The 25,889-nt window shown below is 44.2% G+C and overlaps 1 protein-coding gene and 1 long non-coding RNA gene across 6 annotated transcripts in view; one reads left to right on the top strand and one right to left on the bottom strand.

The window, feature by feature from the left end:
* Positions 1-19,427, bottom strand: part of LOC125727094 (DNA-binding protein Ikaros-like) — a 23,130-nt gene extending 3,703 nt beyond the window's left edge. For 2 of the 5 annotated variants that reach the window (XM_049003771.1, XM_049003773.1), the window contains exons 1-5: positions 19,148-19,358; positions 14,873-14,926; positions 14,242-14,361; positions 3,120-3,386; positions 821-988 (exon numbers count right to left, since the gene is read on the bottom strand). In XM_049003771.1, coding sequence (XP_048859728.1) covers positions 821-988; positions 3,120-3,386; positions 14,242-14,361; positions 14,873-14,926; positions 19,148-19,292 — 754 coding nt within the window. In that variant the 5' untranslated portion in view covers positions 19,293-19,358. Of the gene's footprint in view, positions 1-820; positions 989-3,119; positions 3,387-14,241; positions 14,362-14,872; positions 14,927-19,147 lie in introns of all 5 variants that reach the window. The other 3 variants (XM_049003772.1, XM_049003775.1, XM_049003774.1) reach the window with 3 other exon arrangements.
* Positions 17,271-25,889, top strand: LOC125727095 (uncharacterized). Its single transcript, XR_007388544.1, has 3 exons — positions 17,271-18,202; positions 23,758-24,364; positions 25,636-25,889. It is a non-coding gene; the product is annotated as an uncharacterized LOC125727095 (long non-coding RNA).

The following is a 25,889-nucleotide window of genomic DNA, read 5'->3' as shown; positions in this document are numbered from 1 at the left end:
ACACAGAGCAGGAACAGGATGTGAAAGGCCAACCCTGGAGATGGGAGGCCTCAATACCATCCAGTGAAAGGCCAGCCCTGGAGATGGGAGGCCTCAATACCATCCAGTGAAAGGCCAGCCGTGGAGATGGGAGGCCTCAGTACCATCCAGTGAAAGGCCAGCCCTGGAGATGGGAGGCCTCAGTACCATCCAATGAAAGGCCAACCCTGGAGATGGGATGCCTCAGTACCATCCAGTGAAAGGCCAGCCCTGGAGATGGGAGGCCTCAGTACCATCCAATGAAAGGCCAACCCTGGAGATGGGATGCCTCAGTACCATCCAGTGAAAGGCCAGTCCTGGAGATGGGAGGCCTCAGTACCATCCAGTGAAAGGCCAGCCCTGGAGATGGGAGGCCTCAGTACCATCCAGTGAAAGGCCAGCCCTGGAGATGGGAGGCCTCAGTACCATCCAGTGAACCACCACGCCTCTCTGAACTTGCTGATGTTGTGACTAAATTTGAAGTTAAATCTTAGTTGGAATTCTCTTCCATCCTTCAGTATGCGGCCCATGTTAGTAGTGTGTGTTCATGGTTACACCTGACCACAATCAAGTGGCCACCAAAAATGTATTTTACACGACCCACACCCTCACATGATCTGTCAAGTGGTCTCAGGCCATCTAAACATCTGACATCCAAAGAATACATGTGAAAAATGTGAAAGACCCTCACAGTGACTAAGTGCCCAGCTTCCATTTACTCACTGGCACAGTGTCATAGTGATGTCATAATGATGTCATAATGTTTGGCGTGGCGTGTCCCAGGGAAGAGGCCAGCACCTACCTGAGTGTGTGCGCAGGTGCCCTGTGAGGGCATCTCTACGGCGACAGGCATAGTTGCACAGATGGCACTTAAAGGGCTTCTCTCCAGAGTGCAGTTTAATATGCCTTAGCAGGTTTCCCTTCTGGGTGAAGGAGGCTCCGCACTGGTTGCACTGGAAAGGCCGTTCACCTGTGGAGACAGAATAAAGTCTATTAGATGATGAACAGCTATTATCAACATTATCTGCTGATTCAGCATCTGCGCACCTTCAGTCACCATCATGAGCCTCATAATAATACTGCTTTAAGTCACACCCGCCCCCATGAAAGACGATTATTTCTTGCTTGCTGTTTAGTGTATCTCTCCTTCTAATGAAAAGCACTCATATGCATGATGCAGGCGAAGCAGAGGCCTCTAACCTCTCTTTATAAATATGTTATGTGTTGCCACCTACGTCTCTGGTGTGGACATAAATAGCTGCTGTGCCGTTTAAGGCCTCAAGGAGGCAGTACTGCACCCTTTGAGGGCTGGTGGAAAGTAGGCTTCACTTTGTGAGGAGGGCAAACAAAGCCAACAAGAGACTGTGTAGGGTGGGGGGGTTGGGGGGTGAGTCTCCGCTTCCTGTGTCCCACAGGCCGCTGTCACCGCCATCAAACAAGAGGCTTTCAGACTCAACCTGCCAGCCTTGCAACGCACCACTGCCTGGGTCAATTTGATGTGAGAATCTCATTTTTCCCTCCTCTTCGTCTCTAAAATAAGAGCGCCGCATCACAATGCAAATTCAGACTCATTTAAATAGCTCAGGCAACACTTTGTGTTGAAAGGCACTCTTCCTGATCAGCAGTTCTGGAATAAACCAATCTCTAGCCTTCTCATGTTGTGCCGCACTGGAGAGGGGTTAATGTGGCTTTTTGTTAAAGGGTCTATAACATAGGCCTCACCAGTCAAGCAGCAAAGATATATATTAAATAAATATATAAAGAATCTCATTAAAAATGGATTTCCGGCGCACAGTTTCAAGAAAGAATATTTTATATGTAAATGAGAGCCTCTTCATTATATCTCTTATTATCGTTCTTGAGCTTTTACGTTTCCCTTGACTTTCTTCCCCCCCCCCCCCATTTTTGGTGTTATTAGTTATCAAGATCAGCCATTCAGAACCGCCGTGAAAAATGTTCTCCACCAGTAGCTGGAATCCACAGTGAATGAGGGTCCATATATCCTCCATTAAGATCATCCTTTCTCAGCGCACTCATTAACATGCTTATGATACTCTGGCTCATCTTTTGCAGAAGCGCACACAAGTTTTTATTCTTTTGATTCATACTGATTTTGAGATCTTTACTTTAACATATATAACAAGTAACACAACTGAGATGCGTAGTTTAGTTCATTTAAAGTCTATGAGATAAAAGAGTTTTTCCCTACTTACTATACGTCTCATCACAGTGTCTGGAGTAATTCTTCTGTTTGGTCACCATAAGGTTCAGAATCGTAACTCTGACTGAACTGTGACACCAAAATACTGGAATATTAGGAGCTTAAATTTTCAAATGTAAAACCAATAACTGCTGCTTGCAGTTTTACAGAGAAAAGGATATAAACCTTTATACAATTCCTTCAGAATTACTCTCTCTCTCTCTCTCTCTCTCTCTCTATATATATATATATATATATATATATATATATATATATATATATACACACACACACACACATACACACTGAATTTTAGTGCAATTATACACACACACACACACACACACACATACAAAACTGATGTGAAAGTGACATCCACACATTACTCCATATACCTTACAAAGTCTATTCTCCATACTACATCTAACATATAACATACTAGCCTACATATCCTACATACTGTAATTCTACACATCATCCTACATTCAACTTCAGATACCTTACACACTACATCCAAAAAACTACACTAATATATGAACTATTTTCATTCCACATTACCTTACCACATTACGATACACACTACAAAATGCATTTTGGACTACATCCTACACACTACATAATTCGCACACTACTTTGTTCACACTCCCCCTACATGCTTCTCATGCTACTTCCTACACACTACTTCCTACACACTCTGTGTTTAACACACTACATCCTACCACTGGATACTTCACACGCTACTTCCAAAACATTACCCTACATGCCTTCTGCAGTACACCATCCATGCTTCCTCGTGTAGCTTTCCACGCTACATCCTGCACCCTGCCATCTACACCCTATGCTGGTCTGTCAGTAAACATGGGTGTGCTGTGGAAGAGCAGAGGATGTGGTGTTGGCTTACCAGTGTGGCTTCGCTTGTGCACCATCAGCACATTGGGGCCAATGCAAACTATCCCACAGATATCACACTTGAGCTTCCCGTTGGGGAGGCGGATGCCTCCAGCCGCGGAGTAGGCCTTGGTGTCGGGGCCCACATGGGCGCCGCTGTGCTGGGGCCCCGGGGCATGGAGCGCCATGCGTAAGTCGTCTGCGCTCTCGTCCTCCCCACTCGCCTCGCACACGTGCCCGCTCTCCTCGTCACTCTGAGCCTCTACTTTTACGTTAGCGGCTGGAAGAGAGGGCAGGGCCGCTTTTAGTACAGGCACGTATTCCAGTGAGCCCGCCTTCGGTGACTATACCTCGCTTGGGCATGCCGGCACAGGGCCTGAGGCTGCCACTGGAGGGCCACCTTCGGTTTAATTTACACAGAGCAGCTGATGTGTTTATTCATAGTTTCCTACCGTATTCTGACAGAAGCTGAAGGCATAACTAAGGGATAGTTTTTGGTTGGACAGCCTTTAGTAAGTGAGGCTGGTTATTTCATTTTTGCTGTATCTATGGCTTACAGGAAACAAGCACAGGCATTCAGTATCGCCACTCCTCTAGCGTGGAATAGTTTCAATGTCTAATTAATTCAGACATCAATTCACACCCCTCACACCAGTCTGATCATTTTCTGGGATTAGTATAAGATGTATCTACTTCATTCTACAGGATGTGTCCTACAGCAATATTCAGAACTTACTTGGAAGTCAAATATAGTATGCAGTCAGTGGTCAATAATGTGTCAGATATCAACACTCACTTTAATTATATGATATCAGAATTATGATTCTGTTTAAAAACATATATTTTTTTTATTTGCATTTCTGAGAATAATTTCTTGTAAAAATATTCATTCTAATGTGAATCAGTTCACATAAATGTTCTAGTATTTTTTATTACCTGTGACAATATTTGCTTTTTCATGGGAAACTATAAAATTTCCAATGAAAAAAAATATATATCAAGGATTATATTATGAAGTCAATACCAAGGAAACTGGCCCAGGAAGGTATAGTCACTCCGAAAGCAATTGCAGTATGTAAGGCTGTAGTATTGGCTCAGTCAATAAAATAACAGTATGTAAGGCTGTAGTATTGGTTCAGTCAATGAAATAACAGTATGTAAGGCTGTTGTAATGGCTTGGTCATTAAAATAACAGTATCTAATGCTGTAGCAATTGCTTAGTTTTTGAAATAACATTATCTATGGCTACAGTAATGGCTCAGTCTTTATAATGATAGCATGTGAGACTGTAGTGCTTCCTCTATTTTTGAGATTAATTATGAAAGTAACTGAAATTACTAATTGTTTTTTTTGTCATTTAAAAATTCATTTTCTCTCTTAATATTGCAGAATGTATTAACTTCTTACCTCCTCAATTTATTTGCCACCAGCCCCCACTGGTTAGTGGCTTAGTCATTATAATAACAGTAAAGCTATGAAAAGGATCAGTCTTTAAAATGACAGCATGCACGACTGTAGTAATGGTTCACTAATTAAAGTGACAGCATGTACGACTGTAGTAATGGCTCAGTCATGAAAATGACTGTGTGTAAGACTGTAGTAATGGTTCACTAATTAAAGTGACAGCATGTACGACTGTAGTAATGGCTCAGTCATGAAAATGACTGTGTGTAAGACTGTAGTAATGGTCCACTAATTAAAGTGACAGCATGTATGACTGTAGTAATGGCTCAGTCAGTAAATTGACAGCATGCAAGACTGTTGCAGTTGCTCTGTCTTTAATGTGACAGCATGTAAATCTATAGTAATGGTTCAGTTTTTTTTAAACTGCAGTAAGACTATAGTAATTGATTTGCCACACTGACAGGAGCAGTTCACAGATTCTAAACTAGTGCTCTACAGCACTGAGGCAGGTGCAACTAAATGTGGGAGGGTCAACAGACAGGTGCATGTGATGGGGGGTGGGGGGTGAGGGGGGCTTCCGTTCCTGAGTGGAGCGATGGGGAGTGAAGTGGGGCAGAGAATGAGGAAATGCTATGAGGTGACACTGCCAGAGCTCAGCACATATGTACACACACTCTCACACTCACACACACACACACACACACACACACATACACTCACACAGGAACATAGGCATGCTGAAGAACCCCCCGAACCCGAAAGACACATGATATCCTTCTCCCAGGTACACACGCCAGACCTAAGCTGAGCCTCACAGCCTTGTTCCTCAGGCAGCGCGTGCTCCAGATAGTCACAAGAAAGATACGGTTTCCTTCTGTTGATGCTGTCTGCGCCTGGAGAGCAGCTTGCAGCCACGTGACGCCTCAGAAAGCGAGTGACAGGCAGATAAACAGGAAGCACAGCAGCAGGAAGAGGACCGCAGACCGGCCTGTGGGGAGGGACACCAACGAGAAGCTGAGAGCACAAGCCGGCAACGGAAGAGCCAAGCTGCTGCCTTTCACAGAACCGGAACCAGTGCTTTTCCAAATTCTCAGTGCCGCTTTAGGAAATAAGAAGGCAACTGAAGGTGGACTCTTTACAAGACTCTAGTCATGACCGGGCAATCTGTTAACACCAAGATATCTTTGCGCATTTTAACCACAACTACACTTACACCATAGATATTCCTCTTCCACCTTTACACTGATGCCACACCCTTAAAGCCATTCCACACTGTACCCTCTCATCCATCCTACATTTTCACATCTTCTATCTTACAGACAGAAAACACCTTACAGCTTCACATCCTTCATTTTACACCCAGGGGGTTAAATTTAGGGTGATTCCAAGGGTCCCTGAGTGGCGGGTGCCATAAAACTTTTGGAACATAACTGGATTGGTCTCGTCTGGAATGGGAGCCCAATATGATACGCTTTCATGGGGCCCAAGATCTCTAGCGGGATCCTGCTTACACCGGTGCATCTTTCACCTTACACACATGAAACAAAGATATCTTCCATTTAACACCTTGACATCAATCTTACACCTAAGGAACATCTTATGCCATTATGTATTCCATCTTACACCTTCAAATCCATGTCATACCTTCACATTCTCAATCCTATGGCTTAAGGTCCATCTAACACCTTTGCGGCCATAAAATTTCTATCACGTCTAAAGTGAAAAGGAAGTTTTCCTTATTAGTGCCCATTTTTCCCCCAGAATGTGCATTTTTTTTTTACGCTTGTGCCCTCAATCCCAAGCTGACAAGTAGTTGACTCGTGTGCTGTGGTTTGCATGTCAAAGTAGAACCGATGTTTCCCCATCCGCGCGCCACTGTTTGTGCGAACTGAAGAGGAAGGAGTGTGAATAATGAAATACAGGAATCCAGGGAAAAAGGGGAAGCTTCAGACATAAGGGCAGCCCAACTGAAATGCTGAGAACTATGGAGAAGTGACAGAAAGGGAAGCGGAGACAGGGAATTATACAACACCAACTGAAAGGACCTTTTCACTTTAGTGGCCACAAAAAGGAGGCTCTCCAGAACGTTACTGTTGATGCAGCCGGGGGAGCGGATTGGCGTTCTGGACAGAAAGGTTTGTCAAATGTTGGGAAAAAGATATATTTATATACTCGATATATATATATACATATATATATATATATATATATATATATATATATATATATATATATATATATATATATATACACCCGACACAGTGAAATTCATGGGTACGAAATGTATAATATACAATACAGTGGGATGCTGAGCCAGCAGTAGGGATGAGCAGCCCATGAGAGGGAGACATGCTGAGTGGTACCGATCCGATAGCATGGACACACTGCCAGTGAGAGAGACCCACAGGAGCGCTCCAAGGAAGAGGGAACCAGTACTGCTGAGCTTCAGCAGGGTAGGAATATGGGGAAGTTGTGACTAAACTGAGGAACGCTCCCTCATGGGAAGAAGAGCTTTTGCTTGATGTGGCCCCTGGTCACACATCCTGCTTTACCAGTTACAGGAATCACATCTAGATCTTCTCAGAAAGCCACCGTATTATATTGCCATTTGTGGAAAATGAATTTTGATCACTTTGCATTTACTGTATTTGATCTGGAGTTTACAGGACTCCACCGAACGTGAGATTGCTGGAGGCAGTTGAATTTTCTTTGGAAAGTCCTGGAGCTACATAAGCATAAGCAGATTCTGCTGAGGCCAGAAATGTAACGGTGCTGTAAATGATGGATGGACGGATGAGACAGAAAGACGAGTGAAATGACAACCGGCTTGGCTGTTGACAGAAATAAAGTGAGCCAGTCTGGAAGTAAAAAAGGCAGGTTGAAGGTTCCTGTTTGTGCTCTCTGGCTCTCACATGCTAAAAATAAGTCTGCAAGATGAGCTGTGTAGCAGAGCGCGAGCAAAACCGCGCAGACGCGACACTTATCGATGCGGTTCTCAGAGCGCCAGTCTCGATAAGGAACGCTCAGATTAGCAAAGAGCATCTGAAAGGGAGTGTACCGTTCCACACTTTTTTTTTCTTTTCTTTTTTCGCGAAGCACACTCCGTTTTCGGGAACTCGGCATGTACGTGCTTCCGAGGTGGCATCAGCGCTCTGAGGCCCCGCTGCGGTCCTAGCGTCGGAGAGACACTCCTCACTCGCTTCCTCACTCCACGGCCCTCATCAGCCCGTGGGACGGTAAACGCAGGGGCGCTGCCTCCCTGCGGATTTACTGCTGCTGATTGGTGCAGAGTCTCGGATATGTACTCCAAGCATTATGGGAACATTTAACAAATGCTTGAACACAGAAGCTTCCAGCAGACATTCCTTACCAGGATACCGGTGTGGCTGTGAAGATTAAGGACCTAAGCGTGTTTTCAGACTGCAGCCGAAACTTCACGTCCCACATGTGGCTCCTGCCCCAGTGCTGCAAAGAGCAGCACACTGATGGACTCTGAGAGCCTGAGCAATGACTTTAGCTCTCTGAACATGTCTGGGGTTATCACAGTATCTGTGCAGCGCCTAGATAAAACAGTCACTTCCTCCTACGCTGGTGATTATATCTGCAGGCTCTGCAGCTCACACACACACACACAAACACACACACACAATAGCATGCACTCACTTAAACAAACCACACACACACAAATCCACAGAACACCTCATGTTCCCCTACATTATCTACCACTATCCATAGCTTAACTTAGCTTAGCTTAACATCTTCAACTATAACATCAACTTAGACCACACAGAAACAAGGGCATGAGTAACATGCCCACTCTATTAGCAGCCTACAACGTGCTTTCTCATCTTTTTGTTTATTTCTGGTTTTGTAGCTAATGTTGGTTTAGAAACACAATTAAATTCAGTCAGACAGGCTCGATAAGGGTCAACTAAATGATATCACCGGGAGAGTCGCTTGGTGACATGCTGACTCTATACAGATACAAATAAAATTCTTAAGCATGTTCTTTGACCCTGCTTGCTCTGGGGAAGAAAATTTAATGGTATCAGCTATTAAACAGTACCGGAATTCACTGGAAGCGCAGTGAGCATGGTGCAGATTTTCTGTCTGAGCAACACTCAGCCCAGAGAGGCGCTGCCCTTTTTCTGTCTTAGCTGCGTGGCTTCAACAGCTCTGCCATTCCTGACGTTTTCGCTTTGACTCGGCACAGCTGTGGAGCACGTGGGTCCAACGGCCTGCGGCACGAGCCAAGCACGACAGTCAAACGGAAAGTTTGGTGGTTAGCCGAAGGCGAGGCTCCCGCCTGGTGGAGGACCTGCTCAGTCTTTGGGGGGGGGGGGGATGCACAGGAGGACAGATGCCTGTCAGGCAGGCTGCAGTGCTGCAAAACCGCTGCTGATGTTCCATAAAAAAAAAAAAAAAAAAAGAATCAAAAGCCAGGAGCGGCACCTGAATTCTTCAGCGATTTCAGGTCCCTGTGGGGGTGGGAGGGGGGGGGGCACAGTGTAATGTGGGGGGGCGCAGTGTAATGTGGGGGGGCGCAGTGTAATGTGGGGCCGCAGGTGGCTCTCTTGATGCTGCTTAGGGGGGGACGTGGGTCCTTTTCTCTGTGAGGAATCACACCCACATAATGAGGCAGGCCAAAACAAGATGGGAGAGGAAGCTGAAATAGGATGTGCAAGAGTTTCCTAAGTGTCCGTCAGCGAATTTCGTCACCCGGGAGATAAGAGTGCAAGGAAGGCCATGCAGAACACAGTGACAACACAACGCACATCCAACCTGCAAAACGATGGGGAGCCCTGCACACATGCACTCTCCAACTACATAATTCAGTTTCACAGAGAATGATCTATATAATGTTACCCATGGGGTGCTATACACTAGACCAGTGTTTTCCACGGTCCACATTTTTGCTCCCTCCCAGCTAACGATCAATCTAACACACTGACTACCTGGTGTGGCTGGAGGAAAAATATGACCTGTCTGGGGTAATCAAAAACTAGACTGGAAAACACTGAACTAGAGATATCGAAGACTAGGGAACAGTGGGGTAAGTACTGGAAGCACTAAAACACGGTACTGACCGCCAATCAGTCCCATCCTGTCTGCTGCTTGTGGGCTTCTGTTGGTGGGTCAATATATAAAAATCTGTGGGTAGGTACAACTTTTCTATTATAGCAGTCATGTCTGCCCTGACTGCAGCTGTTCCATAACAACTTTTCAAGTATTACATTTGTGAAAATCCTTGACAAAGTACAAGTCATTATGGGATTTAATTAGCACCCTTTGAGTCCTTGGTGTTACCTCTCTTGTTCATTTTTACTTTCCTGAGCGATGAACAAGGACAAAATGTCCCCCTCTCCCTCTCTCTCTCTCTCTCTCTCTCTCGCTCCCTCTCTCTCCTTTCTGAAGACTGATCTTAAGGAAGTGGTACTCCACTACAGGTCCACATAGCGTGCATCAAACCGGAGGCTTACTGGTCGTTCAGGAACACGTCATGCCTCTCTCTCCTAATCTTGAAGGTGAATATATCAGCAAGAAGAATATCTATGTAGTTTGGCTTCAATTTTGCATCACATTTGCTTTACATTATTTTTTCCATGTTACTTATAAGATGTAATGATTTCAGTGTTAGATCACACCTGCCTTGGTATAGAAATGTGCTTTAGCCTTTTAGTAAAATTTATATGTATGAAAAATATTCATCACCTCACGTTATAGTGCTTTCCTAACAGACAGTTTCCCAACAAGGACACATGCAGAAATCCAAGAGAAGCAGTCAGAAAGACAATGAATGCAATGCAAGACACCTCTTGAGCAACTGTTTTCCAAACTGAGGAACAACATCTTTTCCTGTAACACCACGACCTGTAATGAAGATTATTACTGGGACAAGAACTGCAGTCCTGCTCCAGTGCATGACTTCACACAAACACTGAACATGAGGCGTAAGTGGTGAGGAGAATCCAGGTTTCTCATTTCCATTTGTTCTCTGGGGCAAGCAGTTCATCACTCAGGTGCATGTAGAGAATGACACAAAGTACAATGATAACCTGCCTCCTGCCCCATCACACTGCCATCCATCTTCTGAGTGTGCATTTGACCTCAGCGCTGCTGGAAACACCACTGTAATTTAAACAAGGCCATTACAACACTCTCTTCCTCTTTGCAAGAACTTATTAGTTAGAAAGATATTTTGTGAGATGTTAAGGTGAATAGGTAATATGAATGGAAATACGCAGGATAATTCAGATTCCTTCCAGTTGTCAATAATAAATAAGAGGAGCCAACCTCCACTGGGTATTTGGCGAAAGTAAGAGGATATACTGAATGTGGGTTTTTTACATTTTGTATTTATATAATATATATCTTTAAAATGCCTAAAGAACCTGACAAATCACTAGAAAAACTTAATGTTATAGTTTGACTACTTGATTATATATACTGATAATAAAAACATCCCAAGAGGAAGACAGCTCAAAATTAAATAATGTAACATTGGCTAGTTAGTTTTTATTAATTGATTATCACTTAGTCAAGCAGAGGAGTTACAAGGACACAGTTTGTCAACAGCTGAGATGGCATCCAGTGTGAAATTCAGATGAAGTGAACATGTTTGTATGAGAACGTGAAAGGCACCAGCAGAGCCCCGAACGTACAGAATGCTCACGACCGGCAGAGCCCCCGAACGTACAGAATGCTCACGACCAGTAGAGCCCCCGAACGTACAGAATGCTCACGACCGGCAGAGCCCCCGAACGTACAGAATGCTCACGACCGGCAGAGCCCCCGAACGTACAGAATGCTCACGACCGGCAGAGCCCCCGAACGTACAGAATGCTCACGACCGGCAGAGCCCCCGAACGTACAGAATGCTCACGACCGGCAGAGCCCCCGAACGTACACAATGCTCACGACCGGCAGAGCCCCCGAACGTACAGACTGCTCACGACCGGCAGAGCCCCCGAACGTACAGAATGCTCACGACCGGCAGAGCCCCCAAACGTACAGAATGCTCGCTGCTGCGTTTCATCAGCATCCAGATGTTTTCCCAGTTCATCGTACCTGAGAAACACCAGCATCAGTCTAATGTGCCAAATGCACGGCTGTTTTACTGCTTTTGCACTTCTGCAAGAAACTGATAAAATGCATTCCCACCACTTAGCATGGCTGCTTGTTTCCTAGCATGTTTGCAGAAAACATAACCGGCTTGCTTCAGCCCCACAGTAGCTTCCTTTAATTTTTATTGCTCATGCGGAAAGTGTCTTTTCTATGACATAAGAAATCATTCTTCTATGATGCAGATACTGTATTATTATGATATGCGACCTAAAAGGCATTTGCTGATAGTTCTCTGTCGGCGACAGGCCTGGTCCTGGCTTGCGTGCCCTGTTAGAAACAGCAGGCTGGAGAGTTCTGCTTGTGGATAACGCTGGAGTTCCCTGAATAGTGTGGAGCTTTCCTCAGCGACAGGCAGCTGGCCACCGGGCAGGAAGCCCGACAAACACCGTGCTCATAATCACGCCGCAAGCCGTACCCTCACCACTGCCTTCTCCTCCTCCCAGATCTGTTAGTCGCTCTCCACATTCTGCCTCCTGTGCTTCTGTGGCAGTGGGTGTGATGGAAATGTCCATTACAACATGGGGAATTACTGATGCCTCATGTGACTTTAAGAGTGAAATTGAGCTATTTTTGATGCTATACTCTACTGATCCATTCATGCAGTTACCCATCTTCTGCTGCTTATCAGGCTCAGGGTTGTAAGTGGTTAAGATTCTTTACAGCATCAATTTTTGACAAGGAAGTAACCAGAAAGGACCAACAACCCCTACAAGACACAGATCAATGTTCCTCTTATAATCCCTAACATGAATACTTCCACCTTCCGGTGAGAAGGTCACTACTGGCCTGATGAAAGTCACCACAGACACAATGCGACTCAGCAACAGCTCAGCTACAGGCTACAGACCATATGTGTATCGCAAGCACTCACTGATGATTTCTCCACTGTGCAATATGTACAGAGAAATAACATTATTAGCATCAAGTACAATGTGAATCAACCTCTGTTGTTTGATTCTAATATTTTTTGTTTGAATTAGAATGATATTTACATAATTGGCATCAAACGTGTAGTTTTAGATTTTTAATCTTTATGTGTAAATTTCGATAATTTAAAACATTTAGTATAGATCCAAATAAATAAACAAGAAAATATATATTGCTTATTCATTCTGAAGTAAATGATTTACATGAATATTGTAAGGGTCAATGACTGGTGTCAGTGGGTCTAGGAATGGGTGTAATTTTAGTGACTGTAGGGTTAAAGGTCAGAAGTTGAATGTTGTGTATAACATCTTAAAGTAATTGAATGATGCCAATAACAAAGACTGAATACAAAATATTTCAATAACAACACTTTCTGATAAACTTATCAGGATTAAAAGAAGAGTGATCACTTATTCAATTGGTGACAACTAGGATAAGTTGTATGATAACAACAAAAGGATCCAAAAAGGCCCCAAACGTGAGTCAATACAGCTTGAGAAGTGTGTCCCAAAATCCCCCAAGACATGGTGAACGTACCTTGGAAAAAGTATCCCCAAAGTCCGGAAAAAAACAGCTAACACCTTGGGAAGAGTGCCCCTAAAGGCCAGGAAACCACAGGAACATCTTAGGAAGAGTGTCCCCCCAACACAGTGAACACCTTGGGAAAAATGCCCCTAAAGGCCAGGAAACCACAGGAACATCTTAGGAAGAGTGTCCCCCCAACACAGTGAACACCTTGGGAAAAATGCCCCTAAAGGCCAGGAAACCACAGGAACATCTTAGGAAGAGTGTCCCCCCAACACAGTGAACACCTTGGGAAAAATGCCCCTAAAGGCCAGGAAACCACAGGAACATCTTAGGAAGAGTGTCCCCCAACACAGTGAACACCTTGGGAAAAATGCCCCTAAAGGCCAGGAAACCACAGGAACATCTTAGGAAGAGTGTCCCCCAACACAGTGAACACCTTGGGAAGAGTACCCCTAAAGGCCAGGAAACCACAAGAACATCTTAGGAAGAGTGTCCCCCAACACAGTGAACACCTTGGGAAGAGTACCCCTAAAGGCCAGGAAACCACAAGAACATCTTAGGAAGAGTGTCCCCCCAACACAGTGAACACCTTGGGAAGAGTACCCCTAAAGGCCAGGAAACCACAGGAACATCTTAGGAAGAGTGTCCCCCCAACACAGTGAACACCTTGGGAAGAGTACCCCAAAAGGCCAGGAAACCACAGGAACATCTTAGGAAGAGTGTCCCCCCAACACAGTGAACACCTTGGGAAGAGTACCCCTAAAGGCCAGGAAACCACAGGAACATCTTAGGAAGAGTGTCCCCCAAACACAGTGAACACCTTGGGAAGAGTACCCCTAAAGGCCAGGAAACCACAGGAACATCTTAGGAAGAGTGTCCCCCAACACAGTGAACACCTTGGAAGCTGCATATTGTAGCATGTGGCAAAAGCAAAGCAGGCCGGGAATCCTGGCCTGTTATGCAGGCAACATGGCGGAAACATGCTGCTGTGACCTGCTGTGGGAGCATGTGAGGGGGGAGAGCTGCCTGATTATGACACAGGTCACGTGTTCATGGATAAATAGGTGGGGTCACAAGGGGAGGTGGCATGGGTGATCTGGGTTTTAACCATGGTGAGGCGTGGTGCTGGTGGTGCAGATGGGATCACTTACCCAGTGTCTTCTCGCCCTTGATAGGCTGCTGCTGTCCTGTGCTGGCCGACAGGTCTTCAGGAACAGGCATCGGCTCATCCGCCTCGTCCATGACCTCATTAGCAGGGGGGCTGTCCCTGCCTGGGGATGAGGGCCCCCGTTAATCTCCCGCTGATCTCACACGGTTAAGAGCAGGTGCGGGCGTTTTAAAAAGGCACGCTGGTTGTGAGTGCCGTGTATGTGGAAATGGGAAAGTGGGTGTTCATGGCTGAGATGGCGGACGGAAAGAGGATTCGCATCACTGGGCCTTTCCTTCGCTCTGGATGTAGCTGAGCCACATGTTATGGCTGTGAAAAGTTTAGTTAAACTGAGGATGGCTTCACTGAGCGGGTCATTTTCTGGACCCCCTGCGGTCCGCATGTGGTTTGTCAGTCTGCACAGGCTCTCTGAGTCTTCGGCCTCAACCACCTTCCTTCTATTTGCCTTCTCAGATGTGTTACGTTCTACTTCCCCCAGGGCTGACATTAGGTTCACTGGCCAAACGCAGACGCACACACACACAGACACACACACGTGCACACTCGTACACCTCACTCTTTACACTCCCTTTGCCAGCAAATGTGCTGCGGTGGACGTGGTGTGCGTATCTCACCTGAAATCTGGGACATCTCGTGGGCCTCCTCCGTCTCCATTCGGTGAAGGTACTCTGTGGGGGGGGGGAGACAGTGGAAAGCGTGTGTTGGCATGTGATCAGGCGTAGTGAGGACAGCCGTGCCGAAGAAAGACCCCCCCGCTCTCTCAACCACCAACCCATCAGAGGTGGACCCTGGTGTCCCACCAAACACGTCTTACATGCAAACTCCAGACATTTTCATTATGGGACTGACAGAGCTGGGGCCTGACTAAGGGATGGGGGGGGCTATACAGACCACATTTGTTATTTATTGTTAATTTCCCACAGCATAATGATCCAAAAATGCAAACTGACTGGTGCAAAATTAAGCAGAAAATTAACTGGCCCCCAGGTCATCGTGGCCGGTATTGTCAACCCCCCCCTCCCACCCCGGGTCTTTCCCAGCTACTCTGCGCTCATGTCGCTGCTAATTTATTGGTCACGCATGGATGCGCTGCATGGTCCGGCCGCTGCTGCAGCGAGCAGGCGTGGAGACAAAAGCAAGAAAATTTGATTGACGGGTGGGGGGGGGGTGGGCGGGTGGTATAGACGGGAGGGGATGAAGAAGTTTCTGTAAGGAGAGGCAATGTAGTGCAGGCCGCGCCCTGGCCTGAGCCGCCGCATTAATAATGCAGCACGGCCCACGGCAGATGGGCCTGACGGCAGCTCCAAGATGTCCTGCGAGGGGCCGGGCCACACAGGGAGAAGTGAAGCTCCTTGAAATAGCGCGGCTGGGCCCAGGGGAGAAGGGGAACCCAGGCCTTCCTGTTTCACTGACAGATGGCTCCACGGATCTGGAACGAACTGCGGGAAGCAGCATGCCGTAGAGGGCGAGATCACCGCAGCCGCCGGGGGGGTGGGGGGGGCAGCGAGGCTTTGTCCCTGTGCCGTTTAACAGCTGGCCTGGGCGAAGGGGGCGCCCCCTGAGCCTGGCACACATTCCTCAGCGCGGACTGCGACAGGGACAGCCACGCATGCCTCCAGGAGGCGCTCTTAGGTAGCCCTCGGTCCAGTTAAAAACGGAGTCTCTTTACAGGTGCAGGTGTTCAGCACCTTTACACAGAAAGCTGGTAAAATGCTTTGCTGGAGGCTGTTCTGCCATATTTGGGCTAAAGGCAGCCTCTCATCAAACCAAAATTGCCCAGTAATGGTAAGTGGCGCTTCAGGAATGAGTGTCTCCACCTGACCTCCGCTCCCTGTGATACCGACTCCATGTCTGCTGCTTTCCCTGCTCCTCCACACCCTCCTCTGCGCCTCCTCCATTACCATACCATTGATGTCATTTCCCTCAGTTCCTGTGCTCAGCTTTTGGTTATTTCTTATAGGGTGCTAAGTGGAGAGACAGTAGTAAGTATTGAGGTCTGAGGACTGGTAGCACTGGACATGCTAGGAGCACCATGCTGCCGACGATAAGATCCAGCATCCTGGCAGGTCGGGCAGCTGGCCTACAGGTGCCCCTGGTGACCATACTTCAAGCCCCGGGGAATTCCAGCCTGGCAGGAAGAACCATTGCAGCAGGGGCCTTAACACGCAGCACGCAGCGCCGCAAGCTCAAAGGCAGGAAGAGGGCTGCGGGTTAAGCGGCACAGTCTCCAGTCCCACCTCTCGGGTGGGGCGTGAGCGGGAGGGGGGGGGGGAGGTCAGGAGGGCTGTATGTGCTGAGCAGAGTGTGAAGAAAACAGGGTCAGGCGAGGGGGGGGTAGAAAGTGGCAGCAGGGCCGTTAAACAGACAAAATGCAACCACACGAGCGGTCGCGAAATTCATGCTAAAAGTCAAAGGAGTTTTTGGAATGGCGGCTACTCTGATAGTAAATCCACGCTACAGAGAGGCTGTAATTACGGGGACTTGGCAGAATCTGGGGTAGTATTTCTACAGGCATGAATTTTCAGCTTTCTTTCTGTCCGGTTACAATGACTACCCAATAATATAAAGAGGACGCATAGGCCATATCCCAATAATATTGACTAAATTCTGCAGACTTGATTGTCAGTTTTCTGGGTTTGGTGTTACGCTGTAAGTTGCACATGCACTGTTCAGTTCCTTTTATAGTTTTCTATCCGTTCATTTCAGAACATGTGAGGAAACCAAGTTTCGAGGGTGTAGTGGAAATATCGGGTAATTAAAATGGGGGTTTCCTGAAGCGGCCCCATTTGCATCTGATACACCTGATTGCCCCACTGAAGCGCGGAAACGCTAGGCAGCTCTGCCGCCTCCCGCACACGCGGGGCTGCGCTTCTGTGAGGCGTCTCCTGCTTACCTTCCAATCGCTGATATCTGCTCCAGTACACGAACAACAAAGTACACTGAAGGGCGTCCGCATTTTTGGGCCAATTTTACAGTTTATTTTTGGGCATTAAACTATCCAAAGAGGTAAAAATCTAAATATTTTCGAATGTTGGTAGAATAATTTTATGTGAATTGAACAAAAGCAATTATGTCTAATACGTCCATTTCACTTGTAATGAATTTTCGATAAACCCATTAAAATAGAAAATAGGTTTTGCTTTTTACAAATGATACATTTAATTATCAATAAATAACTATTGAAGAAGTGGAGAATAATTAAAATTTGTTAAATAGGAAGGAACTTTGACGGACATTATATTTATTTTTCTAAAAGGCGATTTGAAAAAGAGAACTAGGTATCTATTTAATCGCATATTCGAGTTCATTTGAAATTGGGTAATCAATAAATTTAGTTTTTTATCACAAATGTTCGTCATTTATATCTTAAAGCTAGAGAACACTGCTTCCGTATGATACTTTCACAACAAATTTCATGATGAAAGTCACCTCTTCCGTCCTGAAATGGATTCGATTTTGTGTCGCTCTCACCGGTTCATTTTAAAAATGTGTAAAATAGAATGGTAACAGAAACACTTAATGGGGCTTTGCTATAAGCAAGGAAAAATCGAATCGTGACAATTAATATTTCGTCCCCATAACTAAAAGGACAAACCACTTGCTACTTGTAGAGTGTTAGACGACCAAATTTCAAAGATAAGTCTTCCATAAAGTGGTTCGTCATTTTTAGCTAAACCTAAAAGTGAGAAACAACTTGCAACAAAATGCCCTGCCCACTAATTGTAGCGCTAGAATTAATGAGTCAAGCGGGATAAATTCCAGTGCTAATTGGAATTACCCGCGTCTGTACTACAGTAGCATCCTTTTAATAAAAACATTATAAATTTAATACAGGTATGCTTACTTGAAAAATTGAGCAGAAACATATATACATAGTTAATCACGGGAGGATGACAGGAGGGAGAGCCTACTGGAATCGCTTTTTATCCAGACACAATAAAAAGGTAAAATGACATTTAATAATCTGATTCAGATAATTACAATGCACTTTGATTAATTGATCTTCATTAAAAAGTAGATTGATTTAAATGTATGTTTTATTGTATTCGGCTCATTATATAGGCCTAGGTGAATAAACGTTTTAATACATATATAGTATGGACAAAAGGTCAAATTTGTGCAGTATAAAAACTGCGCAACAAACCATATTTCAGAACATGACATATATCTATATTGTGTAAGAGTTGGGGGATAACATGTTTGTTTCATTTGGAGTAAAAGCTGCCTACTTTTATATATTCAGCAGTAAGTTCTCGTTTCAGTAAAGTGGCAGCACATTTGAAACTCTACAAAACTTTTTGTTTGACTTAGAAATGCCTCCGAAATAACTGGCATAAGCCGGACGGGCTCGTATCAACAGGTGTCCCCCCTTCGAAAGCGAAAGGAACGAACTTATTTTTTCTTTGACGCCAAGCGGATTTTTCCACGTAATTAATATTTTTTGACAGTATGAAATACTATTCACTCATATTTGGGTTGTTTGGAAAAAGTACGTAAGCGATTCCTGGACAATTATTTAAAAACAGTACCTTAGGAATACGATGAGATATAATTCCTTTACTTTTCTGGATAAGATAACGATTTCCCCCCTTTTTTAAAATAACCACACAGGCAAAATATTCCCGACATTCATTAACAACACACTTTCGTTTATGTTTTTGAAGAAAAATCGAATATCATGTGAGCTTGCCGCTGCTGCCTGCAGTATCACGCGTATCTTGCTGGATTTGAGTCCCGCTAGCGCACCTGCTCAGAACTTCAGGAGATGCATTTTTCCGCTTTCTGGTGGTTTCTTTCAAACATTTACTGTTCATTTTCGAGTTAAACAAACTGTTAAAAACTAGTCTCCCGGCCGACGGCCAGAAAAAGCATCATGAATGGTACTCTACCTGCTATTCCTTGAGTTTGCAATACGAAGCTCTTCCAGCTGTCCCCGGCTCCATGTGCTGAAGGTCGCAGCGCCGCGGCAGCACTTTGGAACGACAGCCGCGGTCCCTCCCCTCTCCACTCCACTTCCTCGTTCCAGCCTAACATTTCTAACTTTCTGTGCTCACACGAGTCATTTTGCAAGCTTTTATCCAGAGGCCGCTTTAGCTCGGAGAATCGAGGCAGCGGCGCTTGGCACGGGCTTTGTGTCATGCCAATAAGAGATGACACCCAGTAGACCATCACTGGCAGCCATGCATGAGAGGGGATGGAGCTCACGGAGACTGGAGCATCTTCTATTTATTTATTTATTTATTTATTTATCGGCCAAATCAGATGGGGGAACTCCTCAAAGCTAGAGACTGAAGTGCTTCTCAGAAGCCCCTCTGCTTGGACAAGTCAGACTCTCTAACGTCTTTTCCGTCTTCCACAGCCGCATTTCATTGTTCATTCTCCAGCTCGCCATATTTCCATGGGTCTGCCTGGGGTTTTTCTCTCTGAATCGTATGGGTGCTGGTTGACATTTCTCTGCGGATGCCTTTTTACTTCAAACATATTGTATGAAATGACGTGAATAGCTCATTCCTGATTTTATACAGCACTTGGCTGGTCATTTTGCATTATAAAAGGGTCCCTAACATACTTACACTCATTGACATGCATATTAAAAATAAGCATTTATGAAACCATCACCTTGCATTCTGATTAAATATTAAAATCCAATTTATACGAGCACAAATAGAAAATTTGTCAATCATTAACGAATTAAACGTTTTTAAGCATTTAATCTTTATAAAATAATTTTCAATGAAACCTTCTCTGCTTATAACAAAAGTATATTTACAATTTTTGGAAAAATATTTTGAATTAATTGTTTTAATTGACTTTAATATCCAATACTACTTATCTCGGTAAAGGTCATAGGATAACATTAATATGCACATGTAAATACAACGTTTAGGACTGAGGGTAATTTTAAGATGGACTTGATTAATCCCCAGGGAAAATTCTGGTGCATACAGCAAGGAGAATGCAGGGCACAGACCAACATATAGTGCCAGTCAGACAAAATGCAAAGACAGTCCATATAATGCAAAAGAGTGCATTGCACTAGACAGACAGTATATCGTTTTCTTATATTTTACACATTTAAACTGATTTAAACATAAAATACATAAAAATAAAAAACATAAATGCACATTCTGCAGGAATAACCCTACATGCAGCATAAGGTTATAGATCTTTATTTAGATCCCATGTCTCCAAATTTAGCCTGGTGTAGCTTAATGGTCAAAGGATGACAAGATGTAATGACCAATGCTTGTGATCTCATGAAGTACTTGCTGCATATTGATAATCGTTCAGGGAATATCAGGCTGCATGTGATTGACATATGTTAGTGCATCTATGAATGGAACAAATTTGAGCTAGAAAATGATGTGGGAAATGATTAGTGATAGTGCTGCTTTACCATGGTGTGTCAGCTGTCCTTGATGGGGGGCCCAGCGTGTGCTGAGATGCTGATGTGTGCGTGGAGGCTTAGGAAAGATGAAAAATGCTTAGTCAAATTCAGACACGCCAACCAGACTCCCTGCCCGCTCCCCGCCTTGGGCTATTATGACTGGTTTCCCAAGCGACCCAGACAAGTCATAGTGACCTTTTCTGCAGCCCTTGCTATGTGGAATCGCTATGCTGAGGCAGGTTTACACACCCTCGCACAACGCTGCTGCAAAACAATGAACAAATCTATTTAACAGAGACGATTTGCAGTGCGGTATGTGTTCATATCGCAATCTGATGACCGTAATTAGGAGTGGAAGTTTAAGGGCTGAAATGTGGCGCACAGGTGAGTACCAGAGGAAGGGGGCCTTTCTGAAAGTGGCAGCTGTGGTCTGACTGGGATGACTGGCTTTGGGGAAATGGTTTAGTCCTGGCCAGGACCAAGCCTGTTTTAGAATATTTGTCTCACTTTGGGTTTTATTCTTTTTTATCTCCAGTTTAGCCCCCATCAGTCTAGATGTAATATGAATGGACTTGTACTCTTGTTTGTTTGATTAGTATATATGAATATAATATGAATTCGCTGACTGAGAGGTCATCCCAGAAACCTTCATCCACACCGGCTCTCCATGGATCAGGTTCCTACCCCTGTCCTAACTGGCACAAAAAACTACAATTGCAGTGTAACTAAGTAGTAGCATAGTATGGCTAGTTAAATTGATAACTAGTGAATATTAATCTAGCTGGGGCAGTCTGTTAAGACAAACCGGCTGGTTCCTACAGTTCAGTGCTTGTGTTGAAGTCTTTTGCACTCTTAACAGCTAGCATGGTTTCATCAAGGGAGAACTTCAGACAGAGCTTTTCAAGGTCTGTTATGTTACTGAGCTCTCCAGCAAGGTGGTAGCTGACTGACACTCGTCTGAATAGGAGGACCTGGCAACAGCAGACCTCCGCTTTGTTGCAGTGCAGATTGGTGATTATGACATTTATAGAAATGCCCATTTCAACTAGATATCCTTACTAGGCAATGCAGAACTAATTTATGTTTATATAACTAAGTCCTTTAAAACCATCTAATAGCCTTTCGGCTAGTAAATGTATACCCAGTTAATATTCCTATAGTTACTTTATAATTAGCCACAAAACTCAATATACAATACTCACAATACTCAGACGGGTAGCTAAAGGATAATAGATGTATTATGTGATGCAGTAAGACTGATACACCCTGTACCCTCAGAAGGGGGAGGTCAGTGTAGCCTGTCCTTAAAAAGCATGAGGATTTAATCAGGTATTAGCAGCATGTGAACTGCTGCAGGTTCTCCTGTAAGGATAGTTATTGGGTGTTTGTTAATACCAAGAACACAAAAATCGTATTTGTGTTGTTGGCAAAACCATTCTTGCTACTTCAAGACTGAACTTGGGGTGCAATGAATCATGCGATTGTTCTCATTGATGAGGGTCTCGCCGATGCATCCTTGATGTTTGGAGCGGGGCAAGAACGACATCCTGGAATATTTACTTTCCTCTGAACTTCTGTTCTTCAGTATTGGAACTGTACTTTGGCAGTGGAAGGTGACGTCAAACTCGTTAGCGAGAAGAGAAGCATGGCCAAGTACGCATATTGATAATCACCCATTGTGTACTGATCGTGGTAATTCACTGTATTACAGCTGGTAGCCAATTCTAGAATCAGCATAAAAGTTAAGTATCTCCATCCTAACAACACAGGTAGGAACACAGTCTTGGAAATGAGGTCAATAGTTAGGTAGTAAAGTTTTCATTCTTTAAATGCACAGGTGTCAATGTAAATGCACATCATAGCTGTTAAATAGATCATTTGATGTTCTACAGTTAAGAGTGCATAGTAGGTATTAAGATATAAGGGTGAAGATGCAGTGCTTTTAGTAATATAACAAGCACATGGTAGATAATGTTTTTCTTTGTGTGTTACTTTTTCATAAGGGTCAGAGCCTTAAGGGAGCTTGGTGGCCTGTTTTAGCTGCAACTCGGCCTGGAAAAGGGGAGTTTTAGCTGGGTGGTTCTCTGTGTCAGGACTGTGCTGGGCTGTCCACTGCTCTCACTGCTGCACTGGACTGTCCTCTGCTATCCTCACTTCACCACCCTGTCCTCTCCAGTCCCAGCTACACCAGCCTGTCTTCTATTCTCTTCTCTTCTCTTCTCTTCTCTTCTCTTCTCTTCTCTTCTCTTCTCTTCTCTTCTCTTCTCTTCTCTTCTGTGATGTATACAATAAATTGTAGAAGAGTTGCAAACTGGCAATGAGCCAATGGGATTTATAGCAGTTTTGCTAAAAATATGGTTTATACCACATTTGTTGAATGTGAATTACTAAGATTTTTGAATGGGTTCTCTGTCCCAAACAAGACCAAAGACATCTTTAATTCATACTGCTTTAGGTTAATTAAATAATCAACATCCATATCACTTGCTAAAGCAAATAGAACAGCAGCTAAGTAACTGGGTTAATGACTAATTGCAGGTCCCAGGTTGGTGTTTTAGATTAATAAAGGTTTTAGATTAATAAATGCTTAACAGGGATTTAGTAAACACCAGTTGATGGAAAATTGCAATTCAGAAATGTTAATGCCTGCAAAATCTGTGTTATTATGGTAACTGCGGGTTAATGAATGTGAATTTAGCAAGATGCACTATATGTGTCCTGGGGCAAAGATAAAGAAACTGGCTGCTGTAACTGAACATTTCCAGTCCAGATTTAAAGGAACATTTTCAGTTCAGAGTTAAATACTGAGATTGCATCTGATAAGTGCATTCAAAGTGCTTTGTGTTCAAAGTCTGCCCTATTAAAAGTGTTTTTTTGAATTTTCTTGTAGCAAACATTCTACTGTGAGCTAAACCATAGCTTGCAGTTACAATTGAGTAGGAGAGACTGCAGTTTTGTTGGCGCCAGTTGAAATAGGGATAGTCATATAGAAATGATGATACTGACTTATGTTTCTGTAAACTCCTAAGTCTTTGTAAGTAGTACCTCTTTAGATGATGGTATCTGACTCATGATGATCACTGAAAGGAGCTTCTACTGTTCTCTCTGCAGGACTTACATTTGTCTGGTGAAGTGCGGTTCATGACTTTACCTGGAGCAGAAGAATCACTGACAATTAGCCACACGTACCAAGAACACAGATCTGTACACACAAAGGGTGCGGCACCTGAACACATGATTGCTTAGAAAAGCTGGAATTTCTCTGTCTTTTGGAGGTTTTGCCGAACCAATTGCGTCCTTCCAGGCGGACAGACCATGTCACCCACGCCTGGTGGGAAATGTGGTTGCCGGCAGAGACTCAGACTTTCCTCTTTAGAGAACTGATGTCGAGATCCATGTGATTAGGGTTTGGGTGTCTGTGAGTTTAACAAATAAAAGGATAGGAATGAAAATGAATGTTTTGGAATGAATGGGAGAATGGCTAGGAAACGTACAGGAATCCGGTCTGCGAGGGAACGAGGACCTAGGTTTGATTTCAGCGTTGGTTGGGATCTAATGAACCACAAGCCCCCCAACCCCCTAAACACAGATCATCTTCCTGCAATATTGGTCAGTTAATGTCCCAACCATCCATACTCAAATCTACACCCTTTCAAGGAAAGAACATGTGGTCTGCTCTGTCTGGTCTCCTCTTACATCATCAACAAAATGGCTGAAGGTAAATAAAAGCCTCATCAGCTGCCATTGTCCCACCCCTGGATAGTGGCACCCTTCCCCCTTCTCATAGCCAGGTTTTTGTGTGGTAAGGGTGGGTGTCTTCATCAGCAACTCAAAAACTGAAATTGAAAAGCACACTGCATGTGGTTTCCAAAGCAGGTGGAGCTACTTTTTGAGAGCAAGTGAAATTCCAAAGTTAAGCAGCAAATAACAGTCTGATTCTGAACTCGCCATTGTGTGCGGTCACTTGAAACAGTAGTGTGAGAAACTCACAGTCAGTGGGGATAACATGCACTCAGATGCAATCAAATAAAAATGTATTTATAGAGTACATTCCAAAAAACAGAGGTTGATCAAAGTACTGTGCCATTCAAACAAATCTAACTAGGACAAACAAAACTCTACAAGAAGGTAACCAGTGTTACATTGAGTAAAACCTTGCGTAAATGACAACACGTAATATTAAAATGCATGGCTGCGATTTTTTCTCCATCATACCATATAACTCACTGTGCTTTCCAATTGGGGAAGAAATCCATCCATCCATTCATCCATCCATTCATCCATCCATTCATCCATCCATCCATCCATCCATCCATCCATATGCCTGTACAATTCTGGTATTAATTTGGATCAAGCCGTCATCTCACTCCACTTTTACATGGCAAAACTCAGTATAGATGAGTGGATGTAACATTTCTGCATTTATCTTTCAGTGTTTGTGTGAGTCTTGCTGCAAAGTTAGATAGTGCTCTATCAGAAATGTATGTGCTGATACAATTTTTTTTTCCAACAAATTCATCCAAATACATAATTTGTGAATTAATATTTATAGAAATAGTCAATAAATAATGAGTTCTTCATCATCTTTCTCCAAATGAATAGCTTCATTTCTTTCCCATGTTCTATCATTATTTCACTAAATGAAGTTTCCGCTAGAATGAATGTTGCCCGTCATTGCAGGTAAAAAGAGAAGTGAAAATCTCACAGCCTTTTCCCAGTGTTCCTTCTTTTCGGGCCTCTGTGGGGATGGTCTGGGCTGCTGACTCATCAGAGGTGAGAGTTAGCTCTTATCAGCAAGCCCAGCCTTCTGCACTGCAGGGGCCCAGGCGCTCACGGCTAGTGGACGGTGCAGAGAGCCTGTCTTCATTCACCCGGGCAGGGTTCTACTGGCCCTGCTCCCGGGGAATTCAGGGGAACGGGAGTGAGTCAGCAGAGTGTGGCCTCTCCAATCATTTTTAGCAGGTTTCACAGGCTTTCCTTGTGTTTCAGATACCAGCGTATCCCAGTGACACAGCAGTAAATACCTGCCACACCTTCTCCCCAAGAGGGACAGTAGGACACAGCCCTGCTTCATGTCATTTTCCATGTCAGGATCAGAGCCAGTAACTTACGGGGCTTAGGTGGAGCTCAGAATTATGATATTATTTTCATATAGTTTTATATGCTAATAAAATTACAATATGATAAGTTGTAATTTCTAAAAGTGCTACTAAGGACTATAGTATGATGTGTATTATAAGAGA

Source organism: Brienomyrus brachyistius, unplaced genomic scaffold (genome assembly GCF_023856365.1).
Source record: "Brienomyrus brachyistius isolate T26 unplaced genomic scaffold, BBRACH_0.4 scaffold86, whole genome shotgun sequence".
Lineage (NCBI taxonomy): Eukaryota > Metazoa > Chordata > Actinopteri > Osteoglossiformes > Mormyridae > Brienomyrus > Brienomyrus brachyistius.
This window is presented reverse-complemented; position numbering and strand designations above follow the sequence as displayed.